This window comes from Procambarus clarkii, chromosome 33 (assembly GCF_040958095.1).
Source record: "Procambarus clarkii isolate CNS0578487 chromosome 33, FALCON_Pclarkii_2.0, whole genome shotgun sequence".
Taxonomy (NCBI): Eukaryota; Metazoa; Arthropoda; class Malacostraca; order Decapoda; family Cambaridae; genus Procambarus; species Procambarus clarkii.
This window is the reverse complement of record NC_091182.1, coordinates 34,347,027-34,374,812: the sequence shown is the minus strand read 5'-3', so window position 1 is coordinate 34,374,812 and position 27,786 is coordinate 34,347,027. Positions and strand designations below refer to the sequence as shown.

The following is a 27,786-nucleotide window of genomic DNA, read 5'->3' as shown; positions in this document are numbered from 1 at the left end:
AATGAATAATTTCTGGGAGATGGTACAGGCACTAAAATTAACCTTCAATATGGTTAAGGACCCAGCAAAATTAACTCTCTTATATCTACTAAAGATGAGGAATGGCCAGTGCTGGATTTCAATCATCACAGAATTGGAAGGGTTAAATACTCCAGGACCACGAGAGAACTGCAAATCAAACACAATAATGAACTTCAGCACATGAGAATTAAGTGATGCAGAGCATCCAAAATTGCATAAAAGCTACGCCATGAAAATGCTCAATTCTAGGGGAAGGGGAACAAATTTTTTTTATAAAAAATTAGAGTAGCCAAACCCATCAACAAAATCCGATCCATCTGTAAAGAGAGAAGTAGTGCTCGAAAGGCAGTGAAAATGATAAAGGAAAAGATGTCTCATGACTACAGTGGTATAACTTCACGTAATGTATCAGGGATTTACAAAATGGAACTCTCCATGGGGGCAAGGTTGGAGAATACAAGGAGACACTTTGCAGATGTGTACCAGGAGAAATATGATGCAAAAGTTTTATTAGCCAACTTCCAACACTTAGGCTGTACTGTATTGTTTATGCAAGTGCTAAAAGAAAGTTTAGAAGACAGGGCCCATAATTTTAATTCCATATTTTAACATTCTCATCACTGATACTATAAAAATGGGATTTTGACTGGTGAATAAGAAATGGATAAAATTGTATCAAAATAACATTCTGTTATACATTAAGTGATCTGGAAAAGCACTAAGGGTACACAAAATTGTCAAAACACTTTTCAACATCCAAAATCACAACAGTTTTGTACTAAAATTCTACACTTGCTACTGGCAGATGTGGGCAAAGACAGGATTCATCAAGTCCATGCTAATATTTCGATTTCTTGCTCAATTTTGAACAAAATTAAATGCCATTGCAAATATGAACTTTTGCCATACAACAAATTAATGTTTTACGATACAGGTAACCCAAGAATGTTGGTAGAATCAATACTTTAGCAGTGAAGATGAACCTTACACAGTTGGCAATGCCTTTATCTGCTTCTCACATCCACAGCAACTTCACATCTATATTTAAAATTAAAATCACAATAATTCGAAAGGATAAAGTTCATCTTACCACAGTACAGCTTTGGATACACCCTTCTGGTACTTACACCATCACCCCACCAATGCAAAAGCAAGAAAATAATGAGGTTACCCAACCTGCATGTCTTAGGCCAGGAAAGTTACTTACCCAACCTGCATGTCTTAGGCCAGGAAAGTTACTTACCCAACCTGCATGTCATAGGCTGGATGTAAATTACTCACCATGTGATTTTATTGCTTTTACATTCCTGGCCAGTGTTAAAACAGTTTATTTGACAGCTTCATCTAACATTAATAAAACCTAGAACACAATGGAGTCTAATTTAAGGTACCACAGAGAAATGTCAGCTCAACTTGAAACTGTATTACTTGTGAAATTTGTGTACAGTATTTCATTTCAGATTATTGTATGTGACATGGCAAAACAAATACAAGCTCTGGTTACTTGACTGAACCATGCCCATTAGCCCAGTTAATAAATTTGCCTTAAATGTATCCCAATGGTTTATACACTTTGGTAAAAGGAAATGGGGGAAACCTAGAGCAACAGAAAATTATTCAAAGAAATGGGTAAAATCTGAGATGGAAAAGGATACACAAAAATAATCTACATCAGAGATAATACAGGACATTTAAAGTAAATGGATTATAGAAGAACTTGATTGCCTGGCATCAAATAAATACAAAGGATGATTTATATAAAGTAAATCTATTACAACTACAAAGGAATATGAGCTTCTTTACAATGTGACGTGTAGTCTTTAGTGTTAAATATAATCCTTTTGTGTGGAAGGTCAATTTCATCAATGTACATGAACTATGCCCTTAGTAGTAGTGGTGTGGAAGGGTTAAGATGGATGAGCAGTTGTTGCATTGTGGCAAGTAGTCATCTACACAACTATGCATCAATTTACTTATTACTGCAGAAAACATTCTACAAGGATGCATATACAGTTTTGGGAAAATTACCCAATAGTCAAAATGGTACAAATGTCATCTAGTCTTATTTACTCTTGCCAAGTTCAAAAAACTATCTGCAAACACCTTTTGGAACAATTAATGTGGAAGTGCACAGCTGCTTTGTCTTAAAAGAAATTCTCTGGAATTTAACCATCATGTAAACGAAAGGTGTGACAATTAGCATGTCGCTGCCAACATATCTACTAGCCTGAGTGCCATTGGCGACATTGGCAGCTTGACCCGTCATAGCATGGGGCTAGTTTACAACCTATTTACCTCAACAGCAATGGAAGGATAAACACGTGGGCGAACTAAGGACACGTAAATACATGGAGTTCAGTCAGCTGTTAATCCCTACTTTGAGTAGCAAGATACATGGGCATTAACTAATGTGTTTGTGTACTTAACACACTGCTGTGACGGGTTCAGCAACAAAATAGAAAATACCGTAGTTGGACCTGGTAGTGCACTGGCCAAGGCTCTAGACCAGGTAGTGCATTGGCCAGGGCTCTAGACCTGGTAGTGCACTGGCCAAGGCTCTAGACCAGGTAGTGCACTGGCCAAGGCTCTAGACCAGGTAGTGCACTGGCCAAGGCTCTAGACCAGGTAGTGCACTGGCCAAGGCTCTAGACCAGGTAGTGCACTGGCCAAGGCTCTAGACCAGGTAGTGCACTGGCCAAGGCTCTAGACCAGGTAGTGCACTGGCCAAGGCTCTAGACCAGGTAGTGCACTGGCCAAGGCTCTAGACCAGGTAGTGCACTGGCCAAGGCTCTAGACCAGGTAGTGCACTGGCCAAGGCTCTAGACCAGGTAGTGCACTGGCCAAGGCTCTAGACCAGGTAGTGCACTGGCCAAGGCTCTAGACCAGGTAGTGCACTGGCCAAGGCTCTAGATCAGGTAGTGCACTGGCCAAGGCTCTAGACCAGGTAGTGCACTGGCCAAGGCTCTAGACCAGGTAGTGCACTGGCCAGGGCTCTAGACCAGGTAGTGCACTGGCCAGGGCTCTAGACCTGGTAGTGCACTGGCCAAGGCTCTAGACCAGGTAGTGCACTGGCCAAGGCTCTAGATCAGGTAGTGCACTGGCCAAGGCTCTAGACCAGGTAGTGCACTGGCCAAGGCTCTAGACCAGGTAGTGCACTGGCCAAGGCTCTAGACCAGGTAGTGCACTGGCCAAGGCTCTAGAATGCCATTAATTTTAATAAAGTATGACATTAATATAATTATTATTCAAAACAAAACCAAGTTATGCTTTCAGAAAAAAAGAATATGCATTACTGTATATTGCACAAAAAAATAACCTCTAGGAAATTTATTGCATTAAATTTCAAAAGAATCAAGATAAATATTTCTGGTGAACATTGCACATTTTGGGCTGTACATCAAGTTAAATGCCAAAACACAAGTTTGAATATCAGAAGTATGGTTTATTACAAGTCCTGGATGATACGAGCGAGCACTACAAGTCCTGGATGATACGAGCGAGCACTACAAGTCCTGGATGATATGTGCGAGCACTGCAAGTCTTTGAGTCTTTGTGCGAGCACTACAAGTCCTGGATGATATGTGTGAGCGCTACAAGAACTGGAGGGTATATGCAGGAACTACAAGTCCTGGAGTGCAGTTGTGGTCGCTTCAGTTCTGACTAGCACTAGAGTACATGAGTGGACATAACAAATCCTGAAGTAGTTGCCAGAGTGCACATTAGAGCCTGAAAATTCAGGTTATGGACAGGTAATAATCTAGCTTGACATTATATACAGATCATATACACACATACCAGTGAACACACAAACTTTAACTAAATACTCTTGCATTTTGCCTATGCTCAACATGAGCCAAAAATTGAATACCAAAGTTCACATTTCCAATGAAAATAATAATGCTTGTGTTGCATGTGCAGTAAACAGTGAACGTTTAGGCAATGCAGTTTAATATTTCACAAATATAACAATTTTTCTGTAGAAAAACATTTTAACTGCCATTGGAGACAAAAAAAAAAAAAAAAATCTTGTATAAGAAGTGAAATAAAAACATTATTATTCACTGAAAAATAAATTAGACCCTGCTCAGTACATGTGTGATAAAGAAAATGTCAACCAAAGCGCTCATCATTTAACTAAGACAAATTTCACATCAATTAGTTTATAACAATAAATGTTGACTCCATGCATTCCATAAATTGTAAGTGGCATCATGTTTACTATCTCCTTAAACATCTATTTACAAATGACTTTGTACATTCAACAAATTGTAAATATGAAACCACTGTGAATTATCCTCGCCTATATTCTTTCATACATTAAAATAAATATATCTTTTTTTACACACAAAAAACAATAAATTACAAAATATATTTGACAAGCTATCTTTATTTTCATTTTCACTTACTAAAAATATATATAACATGAAATGTTATTTTCGCAGCAAAAACTGAGCAGCAAGGGGAAAATGGTCAGACGGACACACTGATGAAGGTAGAGGTGCAAATCTATCAGCTTCTGGTCCTGACAGCAACCCATAACGAGCCAGCAATTTCAGATTTCCCTCAACTGGTCTGTTTAAAGAGGAAGAATAGTTACGAGAATACAGCATATAGTCCACCGTTGTCCAGCCATTCTGATGAGTGGTAGCTTCAGGAGCCCTGCCCAAGCGATTCAAGCGGTGGCGGTAAACAGAGTGAAAGTTGAATCCGTGAGAAAACCATCCAGATGGTGTGCGCCCTTGATATAGGGTATTAGAGTTATTATGGGGTAAACACTCACGATCTGAATGATACAGATGTATTAGCGATTCTTCTAGTCTTCGTTTGTCTGACAGGGAGAAAATGGGCCCACGTGTATTTTCCAGGTAACGACTTTGTGCTAACACTGCATGCTGACAGCGATCTGTGAGCCCAAGAGACTGGGGAAAGAGTTCTGGCCCAAGTAATGACCCAATAGCTCCATGCCTGGTCAGAGTTTTACGAGCCAAACCTTCGTACTGCAGTCGGCCCTCCTTTAAAAACTGTATTAATGAACTATGGGGTTCAGCATTAAAATCTCCAGTTACTATTACAGGGCAGTACTTTGTTATGCCCCCTTTCTCTCCTTCATAGCTTAGTCTGTCTATCTCAGAGAGCAACAATACTATCTGAGCCAGCTTTACATCATGCCTGTTAGGGTTGTACAAGAGATGTGTTGTTGCAATACATAAAGGTGCAGAGTTTGGCTGCGATACTGGTAAAAGTTTTGCTATAAGTCCAATATTGTCACGGTCTAAAACATTTCTAGCTTCTGGCTGAAGATACTCCACACTACTGTGTTCTAACAAAGAGAATTTATTTTTTTTGAAGAATATGGCACAACCATCAGTCTTAATTCCTGTTCGTTTCTTAAACAATCCATCATATCCCTGGTATGTGAACCAAGGGAGATAATGACTGTGATAATGGGAGGCCTGCACTTCCTGTAACATGAGCACATCAGGGTCCAGGTCATTGATCTCATGTTGTAGCAGTGCCCATCTGTAGTCCCATGAGAGATGTTCCTCCTCACAACATTTGTAAAGACTCATATTGTCAGTCAGCAGAGCCTGAGCCAACACATTGTAAGACAAAATTGTAAACATAACATCAGTTGGCTTCATGTTCTTCCCAGACAAAATTTCCTGCCCAAGACCTGTCATCTCCCACTTCCTTAAGTCTTCCAATTCTCTTCGTAATTTTAGCACCTCATCACTAATATCTATTTCTGTGTTTTCCAAATCCTTAACTCGTAATTTCTGAAGAGATATAAATTCCGAATTGCTGATATCCATATCTCTAGTCTCATGATCAGAAGAGGTAGTACTACATTTATCTTCTTGATCAGACATATAAACATCAATGACCTCCACCTCAATAGATCTGCTGCTGGACGAAGATGCAGGATCCTCAACAATCTCCACAACATCAGGATCTACCACATTCACCTTCTGAATATCAGGACTTAATTCCATATTCTTGTAGTCAGATACATTCTTTTCTTTTATATCTAAATTGGATGGAGCAGAAACCTCTTCCATTGGTTTTGCCTTGAGCCCTTGTCTTGTGCTTGAGTGGCACTTTCTTCTCTGATTGCCTGGCACAAGTTTTCTTCCTGGTGATAGCATATGATCTTGCCCCTTTTCAGGTGCTGAAATGGTGCACACTACCATGATTTCATCAACATCATTCTTACTAGGACTTTCAAATAAAATATTTATGTCATTGTCTTCAGAGGGTTTGACAGATTTGCTTTTGTTTCTTTTACTGTGAAATTTAGTTCTTTCTTTAGTTCTATTGTTTTTCTTATCGCACAATTTACTCGTTTCAGACTCTGAGGTTGCAGGAACATAAATGATGTCACTATCACACGACACTATCACTTCATCACTACGTCTAGATCCTGTCCCAGAACACTCACCATTGCTTCCACCTTCCACTGAATTCACTACATTACTACTACTACTACCACCATGATCCTTCTTAGATACTGCCTCAGCATTACTGCTGTTTTCTTTGTTACACTTGTTACCACTTGTTGTCTGGGGAAAAACCACCTCAGAAGGTCTGGTGTCAATGACAATGAATTCTCCCAAATCATCATTTTCACGTGGCGGACTGGGCGGGAGTGGGATAAAATCCAGGACAGCAGAATCAGTGATAACCTTTGAGGTCCGAGAGATACTTTTAATCTTTTTTTGTGGTATAGGTCGCAGTGGCGACAACAAGTCCCTGGTCCGCTTGGAATTCATTTCAGACAACTCATTAGGTTTAGCACTTATAGAGAAATTGGAAAACACATTCTCAAACTTTCCAACAGCTGCCTCCTCTTTGTTTAGAGCATTCTGCGATGACGTCTCCTTTGTTCTGGGCCTACTGTGGTTAACCTGAAGACATGTTCCAGGAACAATTGTACGTGTTGAGTACCAACTAATCCTGAGACAGTTGGTGTGAGACAGTGTGTCTGGACTGATCCGCAGCAACTTGGACACACCATCCCTGACCTGCGATGTGTTTGTGCTACCAACTCCACAAGCTGTACGACTCGCGTTGTACAGCACACGTGTTGGCAGCAAACAATGCATGCAGGTGCTGAAATGATAAACACTCATTAATCAATATGAAAAATAATAACTATAATTCTATAGCATTAGGGCAATCAAGGGAGGTGTATCTGGTCAACTCTCTCAACACAGTACAAAATGTTATGAAATACTGTAATATATAAACACTAATGTGTACCCCTTTTATCTTTCTTCTGCTTCCTCTCTCAGCACAGCCAGACAATACATTCCCTTACCATACATATAATGTTAATCATAATATGTAATGAAAGTGTAATACAAAATTATAGAATTTTAAAATGCTTATATGCCACAGAATGAAAAAATGGCCAATTAAAATCACTTAATTCTATTTGAGTTAGAAATTCTGAAAAGTGCTGTATATACTTCAAAGTTCAGCATATAAATTTACATAATGTCCTCAAGATCATGAAGCCCTTGCATTTGCTAAAACTTAACTTTATCAAATTAACTTTTAAAGTGCTTAAAAATATTAAAATTGATTCAATATCTTCTTGGACATGATATTGTATTCTGGTACAGACGTCGACATACCAGCTCAAGATGAACACGGATTCTCCGGCAGTGTCGTAAAAACCCTGATGGAACCGTTGCTGAACAAGGGGCATATCCTGTTCACCGACAACTATTACACCAGCCCCTTGTTGACCAGATACCTCCTTGCCCACAACACCGGCGTATGTGGCACTGTGAAGGCCCACAGGAAGGAAATGCCAGTGTTTGGTATTGATATAGCTGTGGGTGATTGACAGCTGTGCAAGTGTGACAATATGCTGGCAGTGCAGTGGAAGGACAGACGCGAGGTAAATATGCTGACTAGGATTCACATCGGTGCCATGTTGGACAGTGGCAAAGTCCACTTTCAGATGCGCTTCCTCATGTATAAACTGGACTGTCATAGACTATAACTATAATGCGCCTCATCGATAAATGTGACATGATGCTTGGTGCAGTGATGTGTGTGCGCAAGTCTGTGAAGCGGATGAAAAAGTTCTTCTTCCACCTAATTCATGTTGCTGTGTTCAACTGCTTCAATATGTACCTGGTAAAATCTGGCAGGAAACCGTCAGTACGTACATTCAGTGCAGGTGTTGTGTCACAACTGCTTGTAAAGTATGGCAAGGAGGGCTCCGTTGCAGTGTGCAAGCAACAATGCCACTCACAGCTTCAGACAGACTGAGGAGTAACGAGAACTTTGGAGTACACATGCTCGAGTATATGCTAGGCACAGCATCATGGGAAAAGGGTAAACGTGCATGTATAGTATGCAGAAACACTACCCGCAGAGAACAAAAGCGCCTGGTGCATGGAGTGCAAGGTGTCACTCTGCCCCGTTGGCTTTTTCGCTGCATATCACACACACGCGGAGTACCGAGTGTGTTTATGGTGTGTATATAGTGTATATATGGACTCAAATATAAATATATTAGCATGATACATTGGAAATATGTGCAGGATAAGTGAACACTTTGGTGATGCACGTAACGTAGTGTCTACAGACAGTACGGATGTTCTACTGCCATAATATAGTGTACGTGTTCATTATCTTGAGATGATTTCGGGGCTTAGTGTCCCTGCAGCCCAGTCCTCGACCAGGCCTCCACCCCCAGGAAGCAGGCCGCGACAGGTGACTAGCTCCCAGCTACCTATTTACTGCTAGGTAACTGGGGCATCAGGGTAAAAAACTCTACCCATTGTTTCTCGCCGGCACCCGGGACCAAACTTGGGACCACAGGATCACGAGTACAGTACAGTGTTCTGTCTGCTCAGCCAACTACTCCCCATTATACATAGGATTGGCACGTAAAAACAAATAAAATGTATTTGGAACTGTGCGCAAAAAATAAACAAAAATATATTCGTGCCAGAGCGCACATCCTGCCCCTGGTGCCCTACTGGACCTGGGAGCTTACGCCACAGGCGCATGGGGAATGATGATGTTACGCGCCAACTTACAGACCCCATAGCAGCCAAAGTACAATTTCGACTTTGTTACTATACTCGTACTCGGGGAAGGGTTTTTGACACTTTCAAAAATAAAAAAATTTCCAGAGAATTTATTTCCTGCGCACTGGGGGGAGGGGGGGTCATATTTGGAAGCCGAGCAGTTGAAGGGTTAAGCTGCCCGTTTTATTTGTATTAATCCTATCAATTTATATCATCTTTAATTTGTGGAAAACCTTCTAATGGTAACTTGAGAGAGTAAACAGAGAGATCTGTTTTACAGTCCACTTCAGAGGAGCTTGGCTCATAGACAGTTTGGACTCTAGTAGATCACAGCTAAGCACTCATTTTTATTTTAATCTTTTTAATCTTTTTGGTGCATGCCAATTTGGTGCGTGCATGCGATCACAGACGGGAACGGACATGTCCGCTCTCACAGCCCAGTGACCAATCGTGATAGTGGGCAAGGCGCATTGCACTAGGTGGTCAGCCCTACTTTCATCCTGTAAATACACAGGAAAAGAAGTAGGTCCTTCTTATGTAATGAGCATTGTTGGGTAGAGCACCAGCAAGCTTGAGCCACTCCACAAGCCATTGTAAACCACTGTGACCCATCAATGGGGTGGCATAAGCACCAGCCACCTGGTACCATGCTTCAGAAAGTGAAGGCCAACTTCCTGCACAACCATGTATTCTCCAAGAGTGAACTGCTGCAAGCCCTCTCCTCCGCCACCAACGTAACACCCAATGGTGCAGTGCTGCCGGAGTTCGCCGGAGCGCTGGCAAGGGCCATCATCCATTTGCATCTCTGCAAACGAATGATGGAATGGGGGAAAGGGATATGATGGCTTGTAGGTGATGGTTAATCGTAGCAGGAAAATATTAGCATTACATTACTAATAAGTAAATAATGTTATGGTATTTCTTTTTTTTTTTTTTAAAGATTCAATAATATTTAAATTTTTATATATTTAAAAAGTAAACAGGCTAAATTGTGCTGGCACAAATCTGGAAACATAATACCCGACGCACGTGAACACTCCCTGTTCATTTATGCGAGACAAACGATATGAGGTAAAGTTGTCAACCGACCATTTTGAATACAAATATTCAGCGATAATATTCATGGCTTTAACAGTAGTTCATTAGACAGGTAGCCTTTATTCATACAATAGTATATTTTAGTATTAAATACTAGGCAGGTAAAATGACAAAACTGCTACACACAACCTTACATAATTTAGTGCTTTTTGGGGTGGTTCTAGCATCGTGTGAAATACTGAGTGTGTTTCTCTGCTTCTGTGTTTCAATGGCATTAGTAAAGTGGTGGTTTGTGTTCCATGGAGTTCTTTCTAATACAGAAGTATTTTTTCTCACAAACAACTATCATGGCTTCTAAGCAAACAATGTTGACTGCCTTCTTTCATAAACAAAATGAGGAGTGTAAGAAGAATAACGTACAAGAGACTGATAATGATAACAGTTAAAGTGGCAAAAGTTGTGTTTCGACTGCTTCTCGTTCAAATTTTCAAACTGGATCCATGGGCAATTCAGAAAGTAATGGCGCTTTGAAGTCTAACTTGTATCCCTGTTCAAGTGTTTGGACTAAAGAAATGTGGAAGTTAAAAAAAAAAAAAGGAAACCAATCCATGGTTAGACTTCAGTAATGATAAACTTCGGTGTAAAGTATGTGCAAACATAAGCAATGTAACACTTTTCACTTTTAAGGGTTTAAGACTATCAAATGAGTGGCAGATATACCAAGTATCCTATTATGGAGCAAATCAAAATACACGCTTGAAGTCTCTCAGAAAAAAATTGTCAAAAGCTCACACTGCTGCTTTACGTGTTGAAAATGTAGCTAGTGAAGATGCTCTTGGAAAATTGTGTGATGCCATGAATGCTTCGCATCTAAAGACAACTTGTTCAATTTTGCGTTCTGCATATTATTAAGCTCAGAATGACAGACCATTCTCTGATCACTTTGGCTTACTGGAACTACAAAAGCAAAATGGTACAGTATTGACATTGGAATGGGACTGCATTCCCGCACTAATGCCACAGAGATAATCACATAATCATTAATATGAAAAATCAAATTTGCCAGCATATCAAGCAGATAAAATTCGGAAGCTCTGTTTTCACTTTGAAAAAGCAGTGAAAGATGAAACAAGATTTGGAAGTGATAGAAAACCCTATGAAGGTCTGTTAAAAAGCTAACTTCAGAATAGTTTCTATTGGATTTAGCTCTAATGTATGACAAGTTGCAAGAACTTGGTTTACTGTCAGTGTCTACAAAACGCACTACTTCGATTGTGTAGGCAGACAAACTGATTCAACGGAGCACAAGGTCATTGCATGGACTTAGAGAAACCTGGCACTAGAAATTTAGAAGCTCAAAAGGCAACTGAAAAGGAGAAATTTGGAGGCATTACCATAACAAGCAACAAGAAAATTGTCTCCATTAATTATCAACAGTTTCTTACTAGTCTTGTGAACAATTTGCAGCACCGTATATTCACGACAACATCCATGAAAACTCTCAAACTTCTGAACCTCAAAGTATGTATAAATTACTGCTTGATGATGTGTGTGTCCTTGAAAAAGACTACTGGCCTGATGAAATACAGTACCACCTAATTATGGAGAAGCTGAAATATTATCTTTGTAAAAAGTTTAAGCTTTTTTTTTTAGACTTTGCGCTAAATGCCTTTAGAGACTATGTAGAGGATCATGGATGCCGCATCCCCCAATATTTACAGCCATTACTGAGCTGTTTACAAGCTATTTCTATTAGTACTGCTGAGTATGAGAGGGGATTCAGTCACATGAACCTGATAACAACATGCTCAAGAATTCTCATAAATCATGTATCAGCATTTATGTTTGTTAAACTACATGGACCTCCTCTAGTTCACTGGAATCCTGAGCCATATGCCATATCATGGCTACGATACCACAGATTGGCAGATGACACTAGGGACAAGAGTTGCTTCAGACCCCTGAAAACGTCTCACACCTGACCCTCTGTGGAAATTATTGTGAAACTTCTCACTGGATGTATTTGTGAACACTATGTGTTTTAACTTCTTAAATTGATAAATACATGATTGATGTTTTTCTTTATTTCTTTGATAATTATATTTTATGCTAATTAGCAAGTAAAACACGAAATACTTAATCGTGTGACATATACAGAAACCGGATAGAAAATGACAGGCTTTTGTTAGGCCCACTAGAGCTCCGGCATCTATAAAATTGGCACTGCACCCCAGGTCATACCCGCCGACTTTCACCAGGAAGGAGAGGATGTTGTTCTCTTCTACGCAAAAAGAGGATAACCTCGACCACTTCGAGATACAGTAATTCCTAAACAAATCGTACTTGCACAAACGCATATCAACCTCACCTTCCCTCTAAAGTACCGTGCTGAGAGAACTGTCTTCATCAGGGGACTCAGCAGATGGATCACCGACACTAACCTCCAAGACATTGTGGATACCATCGAAAAGGAGAACTCTCCTATGATACCAAGTAATCTCGAAATCTTTCCTCGCACCATTGGAGAACACGCAACCATGAAACTGGCCTCCACCTTCACCCATGCAGACCTTGCTGCCACACAAGAGCTCAAGTGCTTCAGAGCCAAGATCCCACCAGCCATGATCAAGAAGGAACGCTACTACACTCCCCGACCTTGCTATCGGATCTCAATCATTCGTTTATTCCAGCTATTTGTTTGGGATCCGGCCCAGGAGAAGCCTGTGTAGTTCCGTGGCCGGCCACCGAGTTGCTGGTGGCGCCGCTGTTTGTTTTTGTTTACCTGCAGTGGACAAAACTCTTCCTCTCTCTCACCGTTTTATATCTATGTATATTTTTTGGCATCGTGCTACTAGTGCATCTATAAATGCAGGAAATATGTTGTTTAGGGCTTCAAAAAGCAGTGAAGAGAAAACATATTGTTATGATCTATTATCAGAGCATTCAGCTTATAAATGAAGATGAATCTGGAATGTCTCCTGTGTGCTGGATAGAGGTGCAGGGGAATATGTATAAATTTGAGATTAATTCTCTCTTTTCTGAGGAAACTTATAATGCCAATGAAACAAGTTTGTACTGGCACATGTTAACCTAACCAAACCAAACATAACCTAACTTAACCTAACTAAATCCAACTGAATCTAACCAAAGTAACCTAATCAAAGCTATCCAAAGCTAACCAAACCAAACCAAAGCTAACAAAACCTAACCAAACCAAAGCTAACCAAAGCAAACCTGACTTAACCCAACTAAATCAAAGCTTACTAAACCAAAGCTTACTAAACCAAAGCTTACTTAACCAAAGCTAACTAAACCAAAGCTTACTAAACCAAAGCTAACTAAACCAAAGCTAACTAAACCAAAGCTAACTAAACCAAAGCTAACTAAACCAAAGCTTACTAAACCAAAGCTTACTAAACCAAAGCTAACTAAACCAAAGCTTACTAAACCAAAGCCAACTAAACCAAGGCCAAATAAACCAAGGCTTACTAAACCAAAGCTAACTAAACCAAAGCTTACTAAACCAAAGCTAACTAAACCAAAGCTTACTAAACCAAAGCTAACTAAACCAAAGCTTACTAAACCAAAGCTAACTAAACCAAAGCTTACTAAACCAAAGCTTACTAAACCAAAGCTAACTAAACCAAAGCTAACTAAACCAAAGCTAACTAAACCAAAGCTTACTAAACCAAAGCTAACTAAACCAAAGCTAACTAAACCAAGGCTAACTAAACCAAGGCTAACTAAACCAAAGCTAACTAAACCAAAGCTAACTAAACCAAAGCTAACTAAACCAAAGCTTACTTAACCAAAGCTTACTTAACCAAAGCTTACTAAACCAAAGCTTACTAAACCAAAGCTTACTAAACCAAAGCTAACTAAACCAAAGCTAACTAAACCAAAGCTAACTAAACCAAGGCTTACTAAACCAAGGCTAACTAAACCAAAGCTAACTACACCAAAGCTAACTACACCAAAGCTAACTACACCAAAGCTAACTAAACCAAAGCTAACTAAACCAAAGTTAACTAAACCAAAGCTAACTAAACCAAAGCTAACTAAACCAAAGCTTACTAAACCAAGGCTTACTAAACCAAAGCTAACTAAACCAAAGCTTACTAAACCAAAGCTTACTAAACCAAAGCTAACTAAACCAAAGCTAACTAAACCAAAGCTAACTAAACCAAAGCTAACTAAACCAAGGCTAACTAAACCAAGGCTAACTAAACCAAAGCTAACTAAACCAAAGCTAACTAAACCAAAGCTAACTAAACCAAAGCTTACTTAACCAAAGCTTACTTAACCAAAGCTTACTAAACCAAAGCTTACTAAACCAAAGCTTACTAAACCAAAGCTAACTAAACCAAAGCTAACTAAACCAAAGCTAACTAAACCAAGGCTTACTAAACCAAGGCTAACTAAACCAAAGCTAACTACACCAAAGCTAACTACACCAAAGCTAACTACACCAAAGCTAACTAAACCAAAGCTAACTAAACCAAAGTTAACTAAACCAAAGCTAACTAAACCAAAGCTAACTAAACCAAAGCTTACTAAACCAAGGCTTACTAAACCAAAGCTAACTAAACCAAAGCTTACTAAACCAAAGCTTACTAAACCAAAGCTAACTAAACCAAAGCTAACTAAACCAAAGCTAACTAAACCAAAGCTAACTAAACCAAAGCTTACTTAACCAAAGCTAACTAAACCAAAGCTAACTAAACCAAAGCTAACTAAACCAAAGCTTACTAAACCAAAGCTTACTAAACCAAAGCTAACTAAACCAAAGCTAACTAAACCAAAGCTAACTAAACCAAAGCTAACTACACCAAAGCTAACTAAACCAAAGCTAACTAAACCAAAGCTAACTAAACCAAAGCTAACTAAACCAAAGCTTACTAAACCAAAGCTTACTAAACCAAAGCTAACTAAACCAAAGCTAACTAAACCAAAGCTTACTAAACCAAAGCTTACTAAACCAAAGCTAACTAAACCAAAGCTAACTAAACCAAAGCTAACTAAACCAAAGCTTACTAAACCAAAGCTTACTAAACCAAAGCTTACTAAACCAAAGCTTACTAAACCAAAGCCAACTAAACCAAAGCTAACTAAACCAAAGCTAACTAAACCAAAGCTTACTAAACCAAAGCTTACTAAACCAAAGCTTACTAAACCAAAGCTTACTAAACCAAAGCTTACTAAACCAAAGCTAACTAAACCAAAGCTAACTAAACCAAAGCTAACTAAACCCAAGCTAACTAAACCCAAGCTTACTAAACCCAAGCTAACTAAACCCAAGCTAACTAAACCAAAGCTAACTAAACCAAAGCTAACTAAACCAAAGCAAACTAAACCTAACCTAACCATACAAAAACCCAACCTCCCCTCAACCCTCAGTTAACACCACCATACTCACACATATGGTAATATGGTAATCACGTAGGTAATTACTGTACATTATTACAAGATCATAATTATTAATTATTATATGTAGAGAAACATGTTAACACTTGGTGAGTACCCACATATATTTTGTTGCTGTATTACCTGTATTTTGTGGTGTTTTGTTTAATGTTTTTAGTGAAACAACAATGTGTTGTTATCCGACACCATAATGACGCCACCAGTACTGCTACAACCTGACACCATAATGACGCCACCAGTACTGCTACAACCTGACACCATAATGACGCCACCAGTACTGCTACAACCTGACACCATAATGACGCCACCAGTACTGCTACAACCTGACACCATAATGACGCCACCAGTACTGCTACAACCTGACACCATAATGATGCCACCAGTACTGCTACAACCTGACACCATAATGACGCCACCAGTACTGCTACAACCTGACACCATAATGAAGCCACCAGTACTGCTACAACCTGACACCATAATGACACCACCAGTACTGCTACAACCTGACACCATAATGACGCCACCAGTACTGCTACAACCCGACACCATAATGACGCCACCAGTACTGCTACAACCCGACACCATAATGACGCCACCAGTACTGCTACAACCCGACACCATAATGACGCCACCAGTACTGCTACAACCCGACACCATAATGACGCCACCTGTACTGCTACAACCCGACACCATAATGACGCCACCAGTACTGCTACAACCCGACACCATAATGACGCCACCAGTACTGCTACAACCTGACACCATAATGACGCCACCAGTACTGCTACAACCCGACACCATAATGACGCCACCAGTACTGCTACAACCCGACACCATAATGACGCCACCAGTACTGCTACAACCTGACACCATAATGACGCCACCAGTACTGCTAAAACCTGACAACAAAACACCACCATAACGATGCCACTACAACTACAACTCGACACAAGACCACCAGCACTTCTACAACACGACACCCCAAAACCACAAGTACTGCTACAACACAATGCCACCAGTTCTGCTATTAACCAACATCACAACACTACTACTGTAACACCACCACCAGTACTGCTATGACTCTACAACACACTGCTGACAACACACTTGTCACAGTAGCAAAGCAACACCTCGGACACGAGGCAGTTTTGACACCAGCATCCCGACACCATCAAGCACCTTTACCACAACACGTGTCCCCCTGACACCACCAGCAAGTGGTCACCCTCGACCCCTCCTTGGATACAATGGCCAAGTTGTAACAAACAAGTAGATACAAGAAATAAATGTAAAATGCTTTATTTATCCTAAATTAATATTCTGGTTCTCCTCTGATGATAGGTTATACTTTTAGGTTATAAAGTTTTAAAGTGTAGATATTGAAGTGCTAGGTTCACTTGAACTAGTTGGAGAAGGTTCAATGACTGAACCCAAAACACACTGATCACTTTTTCTGTGAACCAGAGTACAGTATCTCAGGATAGTTATTCTTCAGTTTATTCCAGTCTCATCAGTGTAAATTTCTCAAGATAATTTTTCTCTATTGATGAACTCCAGAAATTTACCTTTATACACAAGTGCTGCAGACCTGACAGCAGACTGCCTCTCGCCTACGACCTCGACTCGTCTGATTCCATGACTGCTCTTAAATTATTTTAACCACCCAGGTCAGAGCACCTGACAGCTGGGTGGACAGCGCTTCGGATATGTAGTCCTGAGGTTCCGGATTCGATACCCGATGGAGGCGGAGATAAATGGGCAAAAAGTTTCTTTCACCCTGATGCCCCTGTACCGAGCAGTAAATAGATACCTAGGAGTTAGACAGCTGCTACGGGCTGCTTCCTGGGGGTATGTAACTAATCGGAGGACTGGTCAAAGACCGGGCCGCGGGGACAGCTAAGCCCTGAAATCATCTCAAGATAACTTCTAGATAACCCAATAGTACACGAGCATGACAAAGTTACTGTATTGTATATGAATTTTCTCACTGAAATACCTTCCTTTTTCCACAAGCTATAGAGCAGGATTTTTATATTTGATCTTGCTTCATTACTGACAATTCACTTTAGGGTAGCTTATTACTTTCCTCTTTTCCAAGTATTTACTATTATTGTTTTGATTAGAATATTTCAAAATCTTTCCTATTTTGTTTGTAATATCACTAAAAGCTGTAGTTAATATGTATTCAGCAGAGATGAATGCCTTAAGCATTACTTTCAAAACTTTCAAATTAACTCATATTTCATCACACTCAAACACAACATGTTTCCTATTCTCGAGTCTGTGTGTTGAAGGCCTTTCCAAGACATTCCTGCTGTTTTGAAACAACATTGCAGAAAGATGTTGACACGTATCCATGTATGTATCTTATGCACATATATAGATAAATACATTAATACAATTATAATCAAAATAGAAAACTTAAATTTTTGCCTGTAATTTACAAAGCCTAAAATTCTTTGTCGATATATATTTATTTTACTTCATAAAAAATTAAATGTAGTGTAAAGTATTTTCATGGTATCTATGGAAAGAGCACACCTTATTCTTATTATATATTAAAAAAAAATCCCCTACGATAAAAAGCTGTAATTATTATTGGTTATATTTACACAAGTTAATTAAATCCATAAATACTACAGAAGGCTATGAACCTTTTACCTCATGTTGAGGGAGATGTCGGCAGGAAGTGAAAAAGTACAGCAGGTCACTGTAGCAGCTGTGAATTACAGCAGGTCACTGTAGCAGCTGTGAAGTACAGCAGGTCACTGTAGCAGCTGTGAAGTACAGCAGGTCACTATAGCAGCTGTGAAGTACAGCAGGTCACTGTAGCAGCTGTGAAGTACAGCAGGCCACAGCAGCAGCTGTGAAGTACAGCAGATCAGAGCAGCAGCAGCTGAGAGGTGGCGACGCCTCGGGCAGTCACGTAACCTTGCCCACTCTGGTCTTCGCCCCGCCGACCCCCAGCTTCACCAACCCACTGAGGCACCATCCACCAGCTAGTGCCGCTCCGTGCTCTCTGCCCGCCTCGTGCCCCTCCCTGTGCCCCGAGACTCCTTCCCCCGCGCCCCAAAGTGCTGTCCACGAGCTTGTCACCTGACAATGGCGTCCAGCGCTGTTCACATCTCGCCCTCGGTGTCTCCCCGGCGCCCCACGCTCCCCCCCTTCACCGCCTCCGTCACCTCCGCCTCCTTAACAGTGTTACTTAAGAACCCTGACTTCATTTACCTTAGTGGCGGAGGCAAAATAACGCCTTCAGCAGCAGCTCTCCACTTTCTCCGTCATGGGACAATGTTTATGTTCCGAAACTTGGCGCCAAGCCTAGCATGGGACGCGCTCCACCAATCACAACTCGTACCGCTCCAGGATCAAGACTTTCATTGGCTATAAAAACGAACATTTGTTAATGTTTGGGAAATATCCTGACCGTGACCATAACACGTTTTATATAATATTTATATGTAATTTTCACGAATAATTTGGGCAATAAAAGGATATATGTAATATCTTTAACTGTTTATAATTAAATATAATTAAATTATTATAATGATTCTCCCTATCACAATGTACACTATCTGGAACTGATCCAAGTAAAACAAAAGAAAAATGTAAAATACTGCTGTAACATATTTTATTCTAATAATTGCAATAAAAATTTTGAACGAAATAAATTAGTCCAATAAGAGTGCAATATATATTATGTCTCTCCGAACCCTACACAACCCATAAATGACTACACAACCCGCCCCCATAAATGACTACACAACCCGCCCCCATAAATGACTACACAACCCGCCCCCATAAATAAAACAATGACTTAATGCTCCATAATACACCCGCCAAGCCTCCTTTTTATTAATAAAATACACTTAACACATGACTCACAACTGATGATGTTCGAACCTTTCTCGAACTTTGCTTCACACTGCCTGTGTTAAGGGTTGCACAGCCTGAGGTGAGGTTGCGTCATGTCTGGCATGTCTCCATATAAATGCTTCACCCACCTACATACTTTTTGTTTATTATTATTATTATTATTTTCTACTACAGACGTGGCCACACATTAGACGTACATACTGAAAATACAAGTAATTGCCAGCAGAACTAAACACCTAACCTAAGAATAATTAAACATAATATATCTAAATATCAAATAAATGGATTTAAACTATTTCACACAGATAGATATATTAGACGAGGAGGGGGAGTAGCCATATATGTTAGGGACAATTTGAAATGTAGTCTCAAAGAGGGAATCAAAATTGAGTCACATACAGAAGCTATTTGCATGTCATGCACTCAGCCCCGGGTCCAAACTCATGGAATTCAATATTTATAAAGAAATGCAAAGTGCCAGTAGCACAGGCACTCAGTATAGTGTGGAGGAAGAGCTTGGACACGGGGGACATACCAGATGCGCTTAAAGCAGCAGACATTGCCCCTCTACACAAGGGTGGTAGCAAAGCATTGGCAAAGAATTATAGACCAGTTGCACTAACGTCCCACATAATAAAAGTATTTGAAAGAGTGATCAGGAGTCAGGTCACTAGATTCATGGAAACCAATGACCTCCGCAATCCAGGCCAACATGGATTTAGAGCAGGAAGATCATGCCTCTCACAGCTACTTGACCACTATGACAAAATCACTGAGACATTAGAGAAAAAACATAATGCAGATGTCGTATACACAGATTTTGCAAGGGCTTTCGACAAATGTGACCATGGCGTGATTGCACACAAAATGAGGTCAATGGGTACAACTGGTAAAGTAGGACGCTGGATACTCATTTCCTGTAGAACAGAACACAAAGAGTAACAGTCAATCAAGTAAAATCGAGTCCGAGCGCAGTTAAAAGCTCTGTACCTCAAGGTACAGTCCTTCCACCACTGCTGTTCCTTATTCTCATATCAGATATAGACAAAAACACAAGTCACAGCTTCGTGTCATCCTTTGCAGATGATACAAAAATCAGCATGAAAATTACCTCTGCTGAAGACATTGATAAACTACAAACAGATATTAACAAAGTTTTCGATTGGGCAGCAGAAAATAACATGATGTTTAACGGTGATAAATTCCAGGTACTCAGATACGGCAAAAATGAGGATCTTAAACATAATACAGGGTACAAAACACAATCGAATCTGCCCATAGTAGGAAAACAGCATGTCAAGGATTTGGGAATAATGATGTCCGTTCGACCTAACGTTTAGGGAGCATAACCAAGCAAGTATTGCATCAGCCAGAAAAATGATAGGATGGATTACGAGAACCTTCAAGTCCAGAGATCCCATCACAATGGTTGTACTCTTCAAATCACTTGTGTTGTCCCGTCTTGAGTACTGCTCAGTACTCACTTCCCCCTTCAGAGCAGGAGAGATTGCTGAAATAGAGGGAATACAGAGAACATATACGGCACGCATAGACGAGATAAAGCACCTAAATTATTGGGATCGTCTCAAAGATCTCCAAATGTACTCACTAGAAAGGAGAAGAGAGAGATACCAAATAATATACACATGGAAAATACTGGAGGGACAGGTCCCAAATCTGCACAGTAAAATAACAACATACTGGAGTGAACGACATGGAAGAAAATGCAGAATAGAACCAGTGAAGAGCAGAGGTGCCATAGGCACAATCAGAGAACACTATAAACATCAGAGGTCCACGGTTGTTCAACGTCCTCCCAGCGAGCATCAGAAATATTACAGGAACAACCGTGGACATCTTCAAGAGGAAACTAGATTGTTTCCTTCAAGGAGTGCCGGACCAACCGGGCTGTGGTGGGTATGTGGGCCTGCGGGCCGCTCCAAGCAACAGCCTGGTGGACCAAACTCTCACAAGTCAAGTCTGGCCTCGGGCCGGGCTTGGGGAGTAGAAGAACTCCCAGAACCCCATCAACCAGGTATCAACCAGGTATTTGGATAGATTTAAACGAAAAAGCAAATAATCTTATAATAGGAGTTACATATAGGCCACCAAATTTAGACAGAATGGAAGCAAAGCATCTATGGGATTAAATATCTAAAGCATCTAGGTCTAAAAGTATTTGTGTCATGGGTGATTATAATTTTAGTGGAATAAACTGGTTGAACAAAACAGGGAATAACGAAGCAGAAGATTTTCTAGAATTAATTGACGATTGCTTTCTTACGCAACACATTAAGGAACCAACGCGGGGAAATAATATTTTAGATTTAGTGTTAACTAACAGGGAAACACAAATTAATGACATAGAAATCGGAAGTGAACTAGGGAACAGTGATCACAAAGAAATCAGATTTAGCATAAAATGGAATAGATCTGCAGGAGAAAATTCTGTTAAAGTGCCAGATTTTCGTAAAGGTAATTTCAATATCCTAAGAATTTTTTGGGGGGAAATAGATTGGAAAGTCTTGGGCATAGGGGAGAGGGGAGGGCCGGTCCTGGCGCAAGACGTGAACCCAGCGATGTGTGATGTAAAGGAGGATTTCGATGTGGATTCAAAATATAACTTATTTACCAATATTCTAAGCAAAGCACAGGCAAGTAGTATAACTTACAAACTGAATAGATCAAATACAAATGACCCGAAATGGAAAACAAAGGATCTGAAAAACCTTATTGGTAGAAAGAGAGCGTAGTACAAAAGGATTAAGAATGGAGAAGTCTGTTTAGAACAAGAATTCACACAACTGGTTAGAAATGTTAAAAAAGAGATAAGGAGAGCAAAAAGAAACTATGAAGTTCGTATAGCAGGCCAAGCAAAGGCAAATCCTAAAGTTTTTTTCAGTTATATCGAACAAAGGTTAGGGAAAGGATAGGTCCATTAAAAACCGAGACAGGTCAGTTAACTGGAATTAAACCTCACGTCACTGGGAGACGGAAGAGTTAGAGGGAACATGATCACCACATACAAGATTCTCAGAGGAATTGATAGGGTAGATAAAGACAGACTTTTTAACACAAGGGGCACACGCACTAGGGGACACAGATGGAAATTGAGTGCCCAAATGAGCCATAGAGACGTTAGGAAGAATTTTTTCAGTGTCAGAGTAGTAGACAAATGGAATGCATTAGGAAGTGGTGTGGTGGAGGCTGACTCCATACACAGCTTCAAGTGTAGATATGATAGAGCCCAATAGGCTCAGGAACCTGTACATTAGTTATTTGACCGTTGAGAGGCGGGACCAAAGAGCCAGAGTTCAACCCCCGCAAGCACAATTAGGTGAGCACACCACAGCAGTTGCCTAGCCCCCGTATGCATATTTACTGCTAAGTGAACATAGACATCAGGTGAAAGAAAACGTGCCCAGCCATTTCAGTCGCGGCCGAGGATTGAACCCGGGTTCCTCGGTTATGACTCGAGGACATAAGCCAGTGTATACAGTCTGTGTGATGGTGCAATCAGTTGCTACATTGTATATGTGTTCAAGGGCACATAATGTGTCAGCATGGTGAACATAAGGGTTGTGAGTTATACGTTTATTGGTGGGATATGTGTAGACGTCATGACGTTGGAAGTGACGCTGTTGTTGACTTAGGAGCCACGACGACACGTCAGGTACCGGACGTGCCCCGGCGTTCCCGTGGCGGGAAAAACGTAAACCCTTGTGGCTAGTCATCGTCTGTCGGCGGAAAAATTATTGTGCATTGAGGCACATAAACAAAACGTTAGGCAGATGCTTGGCGACCCCTGACTATCCCGGGGAGGCGGGCCCAGGCACCTAACCCTCACACGTTAACCCGTCCTCTTAAGGTTTCCCAATGTCGATTGATTGATTGATTGATAAAGATTAAGCCACCCAAAAGGTGGCACGGGAATGAATAGCCCGTAAGTGGTGGCCCTTTTGAGCCATTACCAGTATCATTAGCTGATACTGAAGATCTGTGGAGGTGCGACTGCACCCAGCGTGACGGGAGATGTCTCCCCCGTGTCCCAATGTCAAGAAAACGGTCATATTATAGTGTCCTCTCCTAACCTACCAGTAGAACTAAAACAGAAAACGGGACAGTACGTCACTTTCGCGAGCCGCTTCCATTTCTAATACGACAGTTTTTTGCTTTATGTAACACATACAAGCGAAAAGCGATGTTCTTTATAGGGGGATAGGTTAATGCACACGTAGCCAACTGGAAGACTGTCCATTGGCACCCTGTGACTCCAGACGATAGATTTTGATTGTTGCCGCCGGAGGCGGCTAGGTTATTGTGCACCCCATACTCATCCTGTGAGCGGAGCGCAAAAAGCATTACAGAGGGCACAGAAGGTCTTTATCAGATCTCAACTTAGATTATTACGATAGAGGCGTCAGGTATCCTAGGCTCTCTGGGTTGTCAGAAAACTGCCTAACCTAGACGGCAGAACTGCGATAACCTCTCCTAATACATGCCCAGTTAGACGCCCGGAAGACGCCCCGAAGACGCAGCGGGAACCCATCAAGACTCCCCAACTCCCGGCACCTTCTGCCAAGCCGGCGCCGGACACAGTCTGTCCGCCGTAAAAATTCAACTAGTAAACGAAAAAAATAATTGCCAACTTCCCTATGACAGGAGATAAGTGTTGCAGGCGTCGTATCACTCTAGGATGGTGAAGAGGATCGAGTCCCTTATGGCAGCATCGAGACCCATTGATCCTGCAGTCTTGTCACGTGTTTTGTGAATCCCAGGCGGATCAGATGTCGACATCTGCTCGGCGTCTGGGCTGAAGACATGTCATAAAGGTATTGGCTGCCAGGGTGATATCCAAATATTTTAATATAAGCGCCTGTTCTAAACATATATATATATATATATATATATATATATATATATATATATATATATATATATATATATATATATATATATACATATATATATACATATATATATATATATATATATATATATATATATATATATATATATATATATGTCGTACCTAGTAGCCAGAACGCACTTGTCAGCCTACTATGCATGGCCAAATTTGCCTAATAGGCCAAGTTTTCATGAATTAATTGTTTTTCGACTACCTAACCTACCTAACCTAACCTAACCTAACTTTTTCGGCTACCTAACCTAACCTAACCTATAAAGATAGGTTAGGTTAGGTTAGGTAGGGTTGGTTAGGTTCGGTCATATATCTACGTTAATTTTAACTCCAATAAAAAAAATTTGACCTCATACATTATGAAATGGGTAGCTTTATCATTTCATAAGAAAAAAAATAGAGAAAATATATTAATTAAGGAAAACTTGGCTTATTAGGCAAATTTGGTCTTGCATAGTAGGCTGAGAATTGCGTTCTGGCTACTAGGTACGACATATATATATATATATATATATATATATATATATATATATATATATATATATATATATATATATATATATATATATATATATATATATATATATATATATATATATATATATATATATATATATATATATATATATATATATATATATATATATATATATATGGAGCCGGTCGGCTGAGCGGACAGCACGCGGGACTTGTGATCCTGTGGTCCTGGGTTCGATCCTAGGCGCCGGCGAGAAAACAATGGGTAGAGTTTCTTTCATCCTATGCCCCTGTTACCTAGCAGTAAAATAGGTACCTGGGTGTTAGTCAGCTGTCACGGGCTGCTTCCTGGGGGTGGAGGCCTGGTCGAGGACCGGGCCGCGGCGACACTAAAATCCCCGAAATCATCTCAAGATAACCTCAAGATAAGAAACATCAATCAATGAAGTCTCTAGTTACTTTATGTACTTATTGTATATACTGATACACCGCTATTGTCATAACCACGCACAGGCTTTAGTCGTATCTTTAATGTTAAGTTCACCTTATTTTGTGGGTTACTTTCTGGTACACAATTTTGTCCAGCACCTTATATATAACAGTAATTATAAGACCAACACCTTATATATGTCAGGAATTATACGACCAAGGCTTTCACAAGCTATATTGTGTATGCAAGTTAGTAAGAGTTTGCATTTCAGGGTGAGTGTTACTATATGTACAAGGATATCATCTGCATGGCTAGTAATAACGTTTTGGGAACTTATTGGGTTTGACTTCAGTGTGATATTATTAGTAAAATAAGTAAGATGGGGCTTAAGACTCCACCTTCATGAGGGACTTGTTAACCACGCTGCATCTGTTGTGACGGTAAGATAACCACGCTGTATCTGTTGTGACGGTAAGATAACCACGCTGTATCTGTTGTGACGGTAAGATAACCACGCTGTATCTGTTGTGACGGTAAGATAACCACGCTGTATCTGTTGTGACGGTAAGATAACTACGCTGTATCTGTTGTGACGGTAAGATAACCACGCTGTATCTGTTGTGACGGTAAGATAACTACGCTGTATCTGTTGTGACGGTAAGATAACCACGCTGTATCTGTTGTGACGGTAAGATAACCACGCTGTATCTGTTGTGACGGTAAGATAACCACGCTGTATCTGTTGTGACGGTAAGATAACTACGCTGTATCTGTTGTGACGGTAAGATAACCACGCTGTATCTGTTGTGACGGTAAGATAACCACGCTGTATCTGTTGTGACGGTAAGATAACCACGCTGTATCTGTTGTGACGGTAAGATAACTACGCTGTATCTGTTGTGACGGTTCACCACCCATGTCCAGCTAAGCTTATTCATGCAATACAGCTTCCCTGCTAGCAATATCAAAGCCATTTTTTGTCTTTATCATCACAGACAGTGAGAAAAGTGCCGCGCGTCCAAGTGTTCGCTTGTGAATCGAACTCTTTATATATATATATATATATATATATATATATATATATATATATATATATATATATATATATATATATATATATATATATATATATATATATATATCTATAGTGTGGCGATCTATATATATATATATCTCAGTGTGGCGATCCAGAGGGGAAATGCTTGCTGCGTCCTCGGTTCCTGTCCAGAAGCGGAGGAGCTTCAAGAGATCCATAACCTTTAGGCATTTGACTTGTATGTTTTGTAACCTTTAAATACACAATAAAGGAAAAAAAAAGGGAAGGGGGTGGTAGGAGAAAAGCACACAGAAACTGTATTGGAGGGGACCCACATTCCCTCCAATGCGTTATGTGTGGTTTCCTCCGAGGCTATGGGTCCCCCTTCTTCCAGCCAGAGGTGGTACTCCCTTCCCTATTATAATATATATATATATATATATATATATATATATATATATATATATATATATATATATATATATGTATATATATATATATATATATATATATATATATATATATATATGCATACATATACATATATATATATGCAAAGTATATATACAAATATATTTGTATATATACTTTCCTCTTTTGTCCGGTCGTGTTGGTCGAGCGGTTAAGGGATCCTGTACGCCAGCAGAGTGCTCCTGGCAGTATGGGTTCGAGTCACTTCTGGGGTGTGAGTTTTCAGTTGCATATAGTCTGTTGGCACTCAGGAGTTACGTACTTACACCGTCATCAGATTTAGAAATGGCGAATGAATTTAATAGCTTCTTTTCATCGATTGGTTCTAACCTTGCCAGTAAAATCCCAAAGACTCAGACAGATATCAACACATATCTCTCAGGCAGCTATCCAAACTCTTTTCTCCTCTCACCAGTCAGCCCGACAGATGTTGTGTCCATCATACACTCACTAAAAACCATAGCTGGGAACATCAGTGAAATACCATCCATTGTATACAAGAGCGCCTCCCACGCCCTTGCCCCACCTATAGCTCTGCTGTTCAACGAATCCCTTGAGTGTCATACCTTCCCTGATATCCTTAAAAAAGCAAGAGTAACACCAGTCCATAAAGGAGGTAATCCGGCAGACATAAACAATTATAGACCAATATCAAACCTACCCATACTATCAAAAATATTTGAAAAAATTATCTACAAACAGCTTTACTCCTACCTCGTAAAATTTGACATTCTTAGCCCCTGCCAGTTTGGCTTCCGCTCCCAAAAGAGTACCAACGTTGCAATTATTAGTCTCCTTAATATAATTTACTCAGCCCTTGACAAAAATGAGTTTCCGATTGGACTCTTCATTGACCTGAGAAAGGCCTTTGATACTGTTAATCACAATTACCTCTTACGTAAACTCCATCATTATGGAATTCGAGGCCATACACTGGACTATATCCAATCCTATCTTAGTGATAGACACCAATGTGTAGCCATCAATAATATAACCTCTCCCACTCTACCAATAACCGTTGGAGTGCCACAGGGCAGCATTT

The 27,786-nt window shown here is 40.1% G+C and overlaps 1 protein-coding gene across 2 annotated transcripts; it reads right to left on the bottom strand.

The window, feature by feature from the left end:
* Positions 1-597: 597 nt before the first annotated feature.
* LOC123757266 (uncharacterized) lies at positions 598-18,900 on the bottom strand. 2 transcript variants are annotated; one of them, XM_045740801.2, is made up of 2 exons: positions 18,762-18,900; positions 598-7,131 (listed from the first exon to the last, which is right to left on the bottom strand). In XM_045740801.2, the coding sequence occupies exon 2, from the start codon at positions 7,122-7,124 to the stop codon at positions 4,452-4,454; it is 2,673 nt and encodes an 890-aa protein (XP_045596757.1). In that variant the 5' UTR covers positions 7,125-7,131; positions 18,762-18,900; the 3' UTR covers positions 598-4,451. The 2 variants fall into 2 exon arrangements, with proteins under 2 accessions (XP_045596757.1, XP_045596756.1); XM_045740800.2 differs by lacking the exon at positions 18,762-18,900 and adding an exon at positions 18,195-18,637.
* Positions 18,901-27,786: the final 8,886 nt, after the last annotated feature.